Raw genomic sequence first — 14,327 nt, forward strand, 5'->3', positions numbered from 1 at the left:
CAACATAGTGCTGGAAGTTCTAGCCACAGCAATCAGACAAGAAAAAGAAATCATCCAAATCGGTAAGGAGGAAGTAAAATTGTCATTATATGCAGATGGCATGATACTATATATAGAGAACCCTAAAGACTCCACCAAGAAACTATTAGAGCTGATAGATGAATTTAGTAAAGTAGCAGGATACAAAATTAATATTCAGAAATCAGTTGCATTTGTATATACCAATAATAAAACATCAGAAGGAGAAATTTAAAAAACAATCCCATTTACAATTGCTTCAAAGACTATGAAATACCTGGGAATAAATTCAACCAGAGAAGTAAAAGATCTGTAGTCAGAAAATTATAAGACACTGAGGAAAGAAATGAAAGAAGATAAAATAGATGGAAACACATACCATGTTCATGGATAGGAAGAATTAATATAGTTAAAATGTCTATACTGCCTAAGGCAATATACATATTCAACGCAATTCCTATCAAACTAAAAATGATGTTTTTCACAGAAATAGAACATATAATCCTAAAATTTATATGGGACCATAAAAGACTCCAGATAGCCTCAGCAATCTTGAGAAATAAGAACAAAGTGGGAGGTATAACAATACCTGACATCAAATTATACTACAAGGCTACAGTAATCAAAACAGCATAGTACTGGCATAAAAACAGACACATAGATCAATGGAACAGAATAGAGTCCAGAAATAAATCCATGCCTATATGGCTATTTAATCTACGACAATGGAAACAAGAATGTACGGTGGGGTAAAGACAGTCTATTCAATAAATGGTGCTGGGAGACCAGGACAGACACATGCAAAAAAATAAAGCTGGACCACCTCCTTACACCATATACAAAAATAAATTCAAAATGGCTTAAAGACTTAAATGTAAGATCTGAAGCCATAAAAGTCCTAGAAGAAATTATAGGAAGAAACTTCACAGACATTACCCAGAGTAAGATTTTTACTGATATATCTCCTCATGCAAGGGAAGTAAGAGAAAAAATAAACATGTGGGATTACATCAAACTAAAAAGTTTTTTCACAGCAAAGAAAACCATCAATAAAACAAAAGGCCCCTACTGAATGGGAAAAGATATTTCCAATGATATATCTGATAAGGGGTTAATATCACAAATTTATAAAAAAACTCACTCAACTCAACTCCAAAAAAACAAACAACACAATTAAAAAATGGGCAGAGGACATGAAGAGACATTTTTCTAAAACGGACATACAGATGGCAAACAGACATATGAAAAAATGCTCAAACTCACTAATCATAGAGAAATGCAAATAAAAACCACAATGAGATACCACCTCACCCCAGTTAAAATGGCTATCATCAATAAACCAACAAACAACAAGTGTTGGCACGGATGTGGAGAAAAGGGAACGCTTGTGTACTGTTGGCTGGATTGCAGATTGGTGCAGTCACTATGGAAAACAATATGGAGGTATCTCAAAAATCTGAAAATGGAACTACCTTATGATCCAGCAATTCCACTCCTAGGTGTCTATCCGGAGAAATCCAAAACTCTAATTCAAAAAACTTTATGCACTCCTATGTTTATTGCAGCACTATACACAATAGTCAAGACATGGAAACAACCAAAATGCCCATCGGTAGATGACTGGATTAAGAAACTGTGGTACGTTTATGCAATGGAGTATTACTCAGCCATAAAGAAAAAAGAAATCTTACCATTTGCAACAACATGGATGGACCTAGAGAACATTATGGTAAGTGAAATAAGTCAGACAGAGAAAGACAAATACCATATGATCTCACTTATATGTGGAATCTAAAGAAAAGAATAAGTGAATGAACTAATCAGAAACTGTTTTAGAGACTAAGAGGAAAAACTGAGGGTTGTTAGATGGGGGGTGGGAATAAGAGGGATGGTGAGGGGATTAGAAAACAGTCAGTAACCAGAAGATGGCCACGGGGTTCTGAAAATTAATTTAGGGAATGTAATCAATAATGTTGTAAAGATTGTGTAGGGTATCCGATGGACATGTGTCCCATTTGGGAGACCATTTCAGGGATGATGTAGATGCTTGATCACCTGAAGCTGAAGCTGAACAATAATGAATGTCAATTACAAGTTTGTATGTATATGTATGTGTGTGTGTATATATATATATATATATATATGTATATGTATGTACTTACAAGAAGCGGAGCACAGCATTAGGAATAGAGACAGTGGAAATGTAATGGCTCTGTGCGATGTCAGAGGGGTAGTGGATGGGGGGAGGGGGGTTCACACAATGTGAGGGATATAAAAGATAAACGTCTAAGTATTACTTTGTCTTGTGCACCTGAAACTAATAAAAAAAAATTATCTAATACCTTAAAAAAAAAATGAAGGGGAAATAAAGCTATCCTCAGACAAACAAAAACTGACGGAATTTGTTGCCAGAGACCCATCTTGCAAGAAATGTTAGAAGTTCTTCAGAGAGAAGGAAAACGATAAAGGTCATTTGCGCAATATAGGAGGCAAAAAGAACATACAGGGACCTCACCACCATGTTCTTCCTTGTGCCCCAAGGTCCCACCTCCTTCTCTCCACCCTTCAAAGTCTTCTTAAGTTTGTTTTATATATAATGTCCAGGGTTCTTTGAACAAACTTATATAGAAATTCCTGAATATCGGTCCTTATTTCCTAGGATAAATTCCTAGAGGTAACAACTACTAAATTAAAATAATCTTCTCACATATGTTGAAAAATTGCCTTTAAGAACTCTGATTCACACCTCTACCAGTATGGCCATCCTGCTGCCCCCTCATGAGCACTGAGGAGTAGAGTAGTGTAAGTGATCTGTTTTGCTCATTCGTAAAGAAAAAGTAGTAATATGTCATTTAATTTACATTTTTCTGGTTTACCGGTGAGATTAAACATTTTAAATATTTTTTTTACATATTTACTCGTTATTTGCATTTCTATCTCTGTTGATGTCCTTTAGTCTACGTCAATTTTTTTTATTGTCAAGAGCTCCTTGTATTTAAGAATATCAGTAATTTTTGTATCATATCTGCTGCAAAAGTTTTTCCAGTTGTTATTTTTTATGTTATGACTACTATTTTGAAATTTCTTTTTTGTCTAAAAAAATTCCCAACCAACCCACAGAAACACTGAAAGAATAGTGAGCACCCAAATACTCTTCACCTAGATTCCCACGTGTTAACATCCTATTGTCCGTGCTTCATCTCTATCTCTGACTAGAATGTAGTCAGATTCTCCGTAAGCGGGATGTGTGTACTGCTTTGTAATAACCCAGAAGAGATTGGCTCCAAGGTGCTTCAATAACTGAGCGAAATATACGTATTATCTAATCTACTCTCACCATTGAACAGAAACCTCTCTTCTTTTGCTTTGTTTCTCACTATTATTTATTTGCTTTGTTCTTGCTTTTCCCCCCCCTCAAACGCTAGCACAACAGCATCTAAAGTGAAGGTTTCTGTGCAGTTCTGATATTGTTGGTTCATACAGGAGTCACCTTCCCAGGGTCAACAAGCAAAGCCTGGTCGTTAAGAACAGTGTGAGCAGATACCACAAGCAATAAAATCAGGAAAGCCAGCAATGAAAGGAAGAGGAACCACACTCTGACACAGAAGAAGAATCATTGCCAAAGTGGGGTAACAGTGAAACCTATTTTGAAAACAATGCAGAAGCACTTCGAGCTCCTCAGAGAAAATATGCCACTTTTGATAATGTCCTTATCATTGTTTACTGAATGACTGCTAAGAAAATCTTTCATTTACCAGCCTCCATTATTATCACTTTGTGTACATACTGGGTTTTGTTTCTACTAGACGAAACTACCAGATTTCCCCCTTGAGCAATACTTGCTTAAAAGGAAAACTGTCTTTTGTGAAAATTAGGTTCCCCGTCCTGCAGGTAGCTCTGGCGTAGGAGAAGTTCGCAGATTGAAGACGTGTGACTGGACTTGAATCTGGACCTCACTGTTGATCACCTATATGGCCTAGGACTGGTGGCAGCCTCAGCTTTCACATCTTTAAACGAAAAGGGTAAATATCTACCTCATAGGTTTAAAGAAAAAGTCCTTTGCAAATTGTCAAGTGTACTGAAAATATTAATGATGATGAAATTCATGAGGATGTTGATTACTGTATGTCTGTTCTAATTCATTTTTAAAGGTATATCCAGGGATAGTTTTCATTTGGCATGAATTGTCCCGATTTCCTGAGTTTCCATAGGCAGAATGAAGCCCCATCCATCTGAAAAGTGTTGATTCTCATTTACTCGTAGGAACTGTGCTCTGCTGTCAGAGGAGCAACAGAAATCTAGTCCTTATGACACGCTACCCTTCTCAGAAGGAGTTGCTGCCCTGAACTTTGGCCTCTGACGCTCCATCAGCCTCACCGTTGGAGCAGACATTGGCAGTCCTACCAGCCTGACCACCAGGCCCCACTCCTGGCTCCATCCCACTGCAAGAGGCTTTACTCCTTCATAGCATCTGAACAGCAGAATTTCCGGGACCAAGCTTTTCATCCTACAGAGGCAGGTCTCTATGTGGCCCAAAGAAGATTGACTCCAGGGAGTCATGCTTGTCCCAGGGATTCCACGCACACATTGTCTGCATTAGGAATACCAAGAGTGTTTGTTAAAATGCAGACTCCAGCACCCCATCTGGGAAACAGTGAAAGAGGACTGCAAACCACTGTTCCAGAACCATCATTCTTGACCTGTGTCTATCAAGGGGGATTCCCACATAACAAGCGATACATAAGACACAGCCATTGGTCATGTGAAGAAAGTGTAAGACTTTCTATTTACGTAAAATAAGAAATATATAAAGTAAGAAATAAAAGTAAGAAGTTATTTTGTACTACGATTTAATATTCAGCTTGTCCCTGGGTCCCTCAAGTGGTCACGTCACCTGCAGTTCTGGAGACCGCCTGAGAGTGGGAAATACAAACCACACAGGCATAAACTGTGGCTCCAGCGCTGGTACATTTGCTTTCAAAGCATTAGAATGGACTTCAGTTCACTCATGCAGTGAGTTCATGGATTATATGATTTATTTTTACCTAAACTAACCCTGAAAAAAAAATGGACAGGTGTCTTTAAAAGAGTCTTGGGGAAAAAAAACCAAAAAAAAAAACACAAACCACTGTATTTTGGAAGATAATGATACTAGCAAGCATCAGTGAAAAACAAGAAAATGGCAAAACTGACACTTCTACTCCTAACATGAGCTTTTCTTGAGCCACATTTCAAAGTGAAAATTATGATAATCCAATTGAACTTCTGAAAAGTCAGCTTTCCGCCGAAACCCCCAAACTTAAAAACTGTCCAGAAGACTAACTGAAATGTGGCCTTACATCTAACCAGCATCAATGCTGCATCTCACCGAAGTGTGGAATGAATTTAGGGATATTAGCTACAGTTCGTACGAAGTCATCATGATTAATAAGATTAAACAACCAGAACATTATAATTAATAACCATTTTTTAGCAAGAGAAAAATTTTGTGCTGCGCTCGTAAAGTAAAAAAAATATTTTGTGCTGCTGCTATTATTGTGTTAAACAGGAAAGATAGGGTCCAAGGACCACTTCTGGGAGACAGCTCCAGGCCCCAGTGATCTTCCTTAACTCTTCCAGACCCCAATAATGGCCAAGAGCACTCATGCTTTGGCAAAGGAGAACTGTACAAGCAAAGGTCTCTCCCGGAACCTTTCTGTTTGCTGCAGTTGCTACTTAGTTTGCTCTTTTCAGCTATCATAATCTGCAAACCTACAGCCCAGGCTCTCCGTTCTTTCCACGATGAGGGGACAAAGAGAAAGCAGGAGACAGGAGAACTTCCATTACAGTTGGTGAAGACTCTCTTCTCCTGTTTATCCACCCCCTCCATTCTGAGGCTTTCCTGCGTGCTGTTTGTGTGTTCCATCCTTGGGCCACACACTATCTCTACCTACTACAGATCTCCTTGCTGCCATCTATATAGGCCTCCATTTTGCCTTGTTGGACTCTCTTGATTTTGAACTAAGAGTCTACATAAATTGGTAAAGTAACCTTCAATATTTTCTTCTCCAAGAATCCCTTTTATTATGTCCCTTACAGTTTCTTTGTTTTAAAAGATTATGTACATTAACCTATGTATTTGCGGGCCACACTTTTACTCCCAAATTTAAAAATCAATGATATAAATGATTAAAAACTAGACAGATGAGGGAAGGATTGCCTCTACCAAGGGATGATGGGTGCCTTCATGTGGGGGAAACGGAGACAGGTACAACGTAACCCCAAGGCTCTGTTCCCCACTACTAAGTCCTGGGACTTGTCTGCCTATAGATTTCCACAGTCAAACTTGACCTTACCATCTCATATTATTCACTTATGCTTGATATAGCCGGTCATCAAATGACGTCATTTTTTTTTTTTAATTAAAGTTTATTGGGGTGACAACTGTTAGTAAAGTTACATAGATTTCAGGTGTACAATTCTGTATTACATCATCTATATAAATCCCATTGTGTGTTCACCACCCAGAGTCAGTTCTCCTTCCATCACCATATATTTGATCCCCCTTAACCTCATCTACCATCCCCCACCCCTTACCCTCTGGTAACAACTAAACTATTTTCTGTGTCTATGAGTTTTTGTTTCTTCATTTGTTTGTCTTGTGCTTTTGTTGTTTTAAGTTTTATATACCACATATCAGTAAAATCATATGGCTCTCTACTTTTTCTGTCTGACTTATTTCACATAGCATAATAATCACAAGATCCACCCATGTTGTTGCAAATCGTACTGTTTCATCTTTTCTTATGGCAGAATAGTATTCCGTTGTGTATATATACCACAACTTCTTTATCCATTCATCTATCGAAGGACACTTTGTTTAACAGTTTCCATGTCTTGGCCACTGTAAATAAAGCTGCAATGAACATTGGAGCCCATATATCTTTATGGATAAATGTTTTCAGATTTTTTGGGTAGATACCCAGGAGAGGGATTGCTGGGTCATATGGTAATTCTATTCGTAATTTTTTCAGGAACCTCCACACTGCCTTCCATAGTGGCTGCACCAGTCTGCATTCCCACGAACAGTGTATGAGGGTTCCTTTTTCTCTACAGCCCCTCCAACACTTGTTACTATTGTTGTAATGTAATGTCTTGTTGATGATAGCCATTCTAACTGGTGTGAGGTGATATCTCATTGTGGTTTTTATTTGCATTTCTCTGATGATTAGTGATGTAGGGCATTTTTTCATATATCTATTAGCCATTTGTACGTCTTCTTTGGAGAAATGTCTCTTCAGGTCCTCTGCCCATTTTTTAATTGGATTGTTGGTTTTTTTGTTGTTGAGTTTTATGAGTTCCTTATATATTTTGGATAATAGCCCCTTATTGGAGGAGTTGTTTGCAAAAATCTTCTCCTATTCGGTGGGTTGCCTCTTTATTTTGTCGATGGTTTCTTTTGCTGTGCAGTAGGTTTTTAGTTCGACATAATCCCATTCATTTATTTTAGCTTTTACTTCCCTTGTCTTTGGAGTCAAATTCATGAAATGTTCTTTGAACCCAAGGTCCATAAGTTTAGTACCTATGTTTTCTTCCATGCAATTTATTGTTTCAGGTCTTTGTTTAGGTCTTTGGTCCATTTTGAATTAATTTTGGTACATGGTGACAGATAGCAGTCTAGTTTCATTCTTTTGCTTGTGGCTTTCCAATTCTCCCAGTACCATTTATTGAAGAGGCTGTCTTTTCTCCATTGTATGTTTTTTGCTTCTTTGTCAAAAATTATCTGTCCATATTTATGTGGGTTTATTTCTGCATTCTCAATTCTATTCCATTGGTCTGTGTGTCTGTTTTTCTGCCAATATTATACTGTTTTTGATTATTGTTGCCCTGTAGTACAAGCTGAAGTCAGGGAGTGTGATACCTCCAGCATTGTTCTTTTTTCTTAGGAGTGCTTTGGCTATTCGGAGTCTTTTGTGGTTCCATACAAATCTGATGACTTTTTGTTGTATTTCTTTAAAAAATGCCACTGGGATTTTGATGAGGATTACATTAAATCTGTATATTGCTTTGGATAATGTGGTCATTTTAACTATGTTGATTCTTCCAATCCATGAACATAGAGTGTCTTTCCATTTCTTTGTGTCTTCTTCAATTTCTTTTAAAAATGTCTTATAGGAATGTCATTTTTGTTCAACGTCGTTTCATTATAACGTTGATGAGAAAAAAAATAAAATTGATTCCCGGCCAGGGCTACTGTTTGTGTGGAGTTTGCACGTTCTCCCCATATCTGCAAGAGTTTACTCCAGGTTCTGCGGTTTCCTCCCACATCCCAAAGATGTGCACATTAGGTGTGCTGGCATGTCTAAATTTGTCCCAGTCTCTGTGAGTGTGGGTATAAGTGTGAGTGGCCCTGCGATGGAAGGGCATCCTGACCAGGGTGGGTCCCGCCTGGTGCTTTGAGCTGCTAAGATAGGTTCTGGCCACCCGTGACCCTGAACTGGAATGAGCAGGTTGAAAAATCATTATCTTACTTGTTTTAATTAACCTTCCTTAAGTGTATGTATAGATCACATTTATTTCAATGTTTAATATTAGAAGTGTTTAGGTCTTTGTTTAGAAGTTTGCTGATGTTTTTGTGACTAGAAATATGATGTAGGAAATTAATTCTTGTTCATATCAATTAGCCTGTGGTCAAATTAGTTTCGTTGTGAGTCTTTGTTTCTCTCAAAGTTGCAATTTCCAAAAACCTAGAGATGTTAAGTGAGGACTTACTGTGTATATTTACCATGCAAATAATGGCCACAGAGTTTTTAAGCTTAGTACAAAACCTTAATCTACGGACAAAAAAATCCGGGAGGCCAATGTATAAGAAGGTCCAAGATAAGGCAAGGTCATTTCTCTTTAACTCAATTCTAATTTCAATAAATCATCTCTTAGGATGTGTTACATAATGAATATTTCAAGCAAGTTTTATTATTTTGGGTTTTTGGGTTTTTTTACCCCATACCAAAATCATCTTTACAATAGAGCACATATGCTAAAAACTGTAAGAAAGAGCCACTTGATCTGAGTAGCACAAAAACTGATTTGCATTAAAATATTTCCTTTAGAAGTTGAATTTTGGATACTTTTTACTAAAAATTAAAAAAGAGTAACACCAAAATAAGACCCTGAAATAACTGTCATTGTGTCAAGCATTAGAGCTCAATAAAGTATCCCAGAATAAATTTTATTAAAGTCCAAATTGTGCCATTAACTTCTTATGCAAAACTACTACTGAAATTAATAGAATGGATATGAACAAAGCCAAGAAAATTTTGTCTTTTCAGTCATCTCATCTGCGGGAGAAGTTATTTTGGATACTAAAATGGCTATTTTACTTACCATTTGGAACTGTGAGGAGAATATAACTGGCCGTCATTAATAGGAGTCGTTAACACATGATGATTTACAACACTTAAATACTTCTCAATGTGAATCTGTTACAGAAAAGTTAAAGTTTAGGCCATTATAGTGGACTTATGATACTCAGCTAATTTACTTCATTTCATTAGGTTAACACTCTGAATTGTGTAATTAAGCCAAAAGATACAACATGCTATGTGTTTATTGCATGCCTAAGGTATAATTAGACACCTCAAGGCCAAATTACTTTATCCCAAAAAGTATAATAAACAATTGAGACTCAGAGCTTGAGTGACTTGTAGCACTCTTCACAAATGAAACTATGCACAATAGTCAGTAAAGTGCTTAGCCAGGTAAACTTACTAGGCAATACAGACATGGAGTAATGTCTTTCTCGTACAGGGACTTCAAGCAAACATCGAGGAAAGAATTGACCTTCAGGTAACAGATTATTTAAAATGACCAACCCAAAGACTCCAGCTGGGTCCAGCCCTCTCACCATCAAGGAATATAGGACAATGGTGTGCTAGTCTGATGAGGCTGCAAAATAAATCACATCTCTCACAGCCTCAGGAGCGGAGTGATGAAGCTGAAAACATGGCAGAGTGAAAGTCTGAGGCGAGAGCAAAGACACTGACAATAAAAGCTCTAGAAGATTGAGATAGATGGTCCTTATTTGGACCCATGTGCTAATACATGCTTATTTTAATTTAAAAAAATTACGGTATAACATATTCGTTTCTGATGTTCAACACAATGATTTGGTATTTGCATATATTGTGAAATGATTACCACAATACGTCTAGTTAACATCGACCATCACACAGTTACAAAATTTTTTTCTTGTGATGAGAACTTTTAAGATCTAATCTCTTAGCTACTTTCAAACATACAATACAGTATTTTAAACTATAGTCATCATGATGTACATTACATCCCTAGGACTTATTTTTTTTTTACAAATGGAAGTTTGTACTTTTTGACCACATTCACCTATTTCACACCACCCCCACCTCTGGCAAACACTAATCTGTTCTCTGTATCTATAAGTTCAGATTTTTTTTTAGGGGGTGAGGGGTTAGGTTTCACATATGAGTGAGATTACATGGTATTTGTCTTTCTTTGTCTGACTTATTTCACTTAACATAACGCCCTCAAGGTCTATCCATGTTGTCTCAAATAGCAAGATTTCCTTCTTTTTTTATGACTGAATAATATTCCATTATATATGTATGTGTATATATTTTTCTTTAACCATTCATCCATCTATGGACACTTAGGTTGCTTCCATGTCTTGGCTATTGTAAATAATACTGCAACAAATGTGGGGGTGCAGATATCTTCTTGAGTTAGTGTTTTTGTTTCCTTTTGATATACATTCATGTTTCATAAATGAATATTATCTTGTTCTGAAGATTGGATCCTCCCCTGCCTTTAGATCTGTCTGTAATGATGCAGTCCCTATGTACTTTATTTATCTGTTCCAAAATTGGTATATATTTCTTTAGTTTTGCCCACTGGATTACAAAAATTTTATTTTTTTTAGAATCCCAGTGAATCTGATAGAAGCTCTCTATGATGTATTGGTATGAATCCTTTGAGGTTAGGCATATTGTTGGACTATGGTGATTGTTTTGTAAATTCTAAATTCTTTTTATCAAACCACATTTGAGAAGTTATCACTGCATAAGCTTACACTGTCAATATCTTAAATTCTTTGTGAAATGTGACAGGATGTAAATCAATCAATCAGTTAATAATCATCATTATCATTTTTTTAAAAGAGGAACAGAATAAGAAAGCTCATGACCACCCTAAGTTCACCTCTGTTACAGGATTATACAGGGTCCTGTGAGAACCACAGTGCTTTTCTTCTAGAAGAATCTTTGTCTCCTTCTAGTATTTTATTTAATATCTAAACTTCTACTTACTCTTAACCCTGTTTCAGTCCTTTTGATTGCTGTTTCAAGATTCTGAATGTCTAGTGTCTCTCCTCTTTCCTCAAGTTGGAAGTTTACTAATTTCTCCTTTAATTGATGAAGATCTTCATGGACCTGTAGGTACAAAAAAAATGAAATATTAAAAGCATACCGTGTTTCCCCAAAAATAAGACCTAGCTGGACGATCAGCTCTAATGAGTCTTTTGGATCAAAAATTAATATAAGACCCGGTCTTATTTTACTATAAGACCAGATCTTTAAAATAATATAATATAATATAATATAATATAATATAATATAATATAATATATAATACCAGGTCTTATATTAATTTTTGCTCCAATAGACGCATTAGAGCTGATTGTGTGGCTAGGTCTTATTTTCGGGGAAACATGGTGCATAGTCCACCTAAAACTGTTATTCATTATAAAGGTTTGCAATTTGCTTGAATTGCTAGAGACCATAAAGTTGATTTTATGGTGTTCACTGAAAAGGTCTGTCATTATGATTCTAAGATATTCTTTATTAGAATGTTCCATTATTGTCTTTCAGATTTTTGAAAAACAAGGCTTTCATACAATTTGCTATTTTTCCTTCCCCCATTACAAACAAATCCAAGCTAAAACTGCAATTCAAATGGCTTCTCACATGGTAAAGCAGTTGACTCAGAGACAATTAAGAAGTTTACGCCAAACTCTGATTTCTACTAATTGGTTAAAAGGTAAGAAAACTTCCAGCAAAGAAAAGTTCTAGGGAAAACCATGCCTTTTATTTTATGTATTTATGTATTTATTTATTTATTTGTGTTAAAATTTGGAGGATTTCTCTTAATGATTCCTGTTTTTTTGTTTTTTGTTTTTTTTTAGTTTTCAGGTGTACAAAACAATGTAATAGTTAGACATTTACTCCCTTCACAAAGTGATAACCCCCTCCCTCAATCTACTACACTTCTGACATCATATATAGCTGTTACAATTCCATTGATTCTATTCCCTATGCTGTACTCCACATCCTATGACTATATGTATATTAAATTATAGTTGACATTCATTATTATTCAGCTTCCGCTTCAGGTGTACAGTGCAGTGGTCAGGCATCTACACCGTTCATTAAGTGATCTCCCTAATAAGACAAGTGCCCTTCTGACACCCTACAAAATCTTTACGACATTATTGATTATATTCCCCAAACTGTCTTTCGTATCCCCGTGGCAATATTGTGGTTACCAATTTGTGGAAAGCCATGCCTTTTAAAAGAGAATCGTAAATAAGCTGGCAGGGCCTATTGGTTTTGCATTCTAGCTGGATCTTCCTCATTAACTGCTCTGAAGAAGCAGTTCTGTAGGTATGTGGCCTACAGATTTTGTTTTATGTAGTCAGAAATGATCCATGAAGGAAAAAAAACAAGTCTTATTACTTTAACATTTTCCTTCAATTTGTGTTTTCCATAGAAATGATGAATATCTTTCCAATGTTAAGAGCCCTCAGAATAAAATGGGCACTGTAAAATTAGACGGCACAAGATTCTCTCTGCATTCATATTGGAGACCAAACTTCAACAGATAAATACAGATGGCACCAATTATTGTATGGGCCGCTGCCACAAGAAAAACATTTTGTTATGCAAATTTATGAACCCAACACCTGTTTCAGCAGTAGTCACACCAATAACAATCTGCAGACTGGGTTGCTAAAGGCATTTTGAAAAGGTTACCTTTCTCTGTGAGTCTAACTGGAGTGACACATTGATCCAGCCTAGGTTATCGATTACTCTCAAATAGTCCCACTGAGTCAAGTAGTCAAAAGATCAGAATTTGCATCGTTTCACTCATGGGCATCACAGTCTGGGCAGGCACATCTGGTCATTTGTACTCTGCACAAATTGTCATGGAAAGCCTTCAGGGCTCCCAGATTGAAATTTGAATGCACCTATTGCATGCTTGTAGGCACTAAGGATGAAGATGTACTTCTTTCAGTTGTTTTGTCCAAATCACTGCTGCCAGCTGATTTACTATCTCTTGTCTAAAGACATTTGGAAAGTACAAATAGGCAGTTCACAAGGGCAAGCCCCACTTCCAGACCCCTTTGAATGCACTAAATTTCCTTCTTGTAGCTCTAGTATTTGTAGCTTCGTGTATCGTCATTCTGTAATTATGCCTGTCAAGTGCGGGTGGGAGTGAAAATGGCACTGGGTTACTACCAGGGAACCAAAGGTCTGGTTTCTTCATTTGTCTTGTGCGGACAAGTATACTTCTTCATAGAGTCATGAGATAATATGTGCAGGTCTGGTACATAGTAAGAAGCAGTAAAAGGCAGATGAACATAATTCCTTGTTCAGTCACTAGTCACATGATGTCCGTGTACACCATCCACATTTCTCTAGTTTCTTCACCAAGAGGAAAAACAGAATTATTCTACTTCATAGAATTCAATGAAAATGAGGCAATGCATGTGACAATGAATGAATGAATACAGGCTTTGGAACCAGATATAAACTAGAATCCTATTTCCTCTTTTACTAAACTGAGCTTGGCAAATTTTCTTAGCTTTTTAGAGCCTTAGTAGTGTTCTCACCTATAAAATGGAGATAAATAACTACCTCTCAGAATAGTGGCAAGAATAAAATGAGTTAAAGAATGTAAAGTGCTTTGTATAGGGCCAGCCATGTAAGAGGGCACTGAACAAATGTTAATTCCTAGTAAAACTCCTGGCACATAACTGGCACCTAGGAAATGCTCACTGATTTGAACTGCTCTCTTAATCTTTCTCAAGAGCTTTTCACTTTACTTTTCTTGCCAGATAGTTTCTTCTCCCCTCTTACTAACCGCACATCTGTTTGTATAATTGCAACAGTGACAAATGCTGTAGAAAATCTTTTACCACACTTGGATAGGAAAAAAAATTAAGTTGTACATCTTTGTTCTTTCTTCAAATGGATCCAATCTACCATATTGAAATTTTGTGTGTCACCCATCATCTCTGTGAT

At 36.6% G+C, this 14,327-nt stretch overlaps 1 protein-coding gene across 3 annotated transcripts in view; it reads right to left on the reverse strand.

The window, feature by feature from the left end:
* Positions 1-14,327, reverse strand: part of IQCH (IQ motif containing H) — a 188,010-nt gene that overhangs the window by 167,539 nt on the left and 6,144 nt on the right. For 2 of the 3 annotated variants that reach the window (XR_004423233.1, XM_033108542.1), the window contains exons 2-3: positions 11,334-11,456; positions 9,382-9,476 (exon numbers count right to left, since the gene is read on the reverse strand). Coding sequence is in view for 1 of the 3 variants with exons in the window: in XM_033108542.1 (XP_032964433.1) it covers positions 9,382-9,476; positions 11,334-11,456 (218 nt within the window). In the remaining 2 variants the exon portion in view is untranslated. The remainder of the gene's footprint in view (positions 1-9,381; positions 9,477-11,333; positions 11,457-14,327) is intronic. The other variant, XM_033108543.1, reaches the window with a different exon arrangement.

Source organism: Rhinolophus ferrumequinum, chromosome 6 (assembly GCF_004115265.2).
Source record: "Rhinolophus ferrumequinum isolate MPI-CBG mRhiFer1 chromosome 6, mRhiFer1_v1.p, whole genome shotgun sequence".
NCBI classification, from domain to species: Eukaryota; Metazoa; Chordata; class Mammalia; order Chiroptera; family Rhinolophidae; genus Rhinolophus; species Rhinolophus ferrumequinum.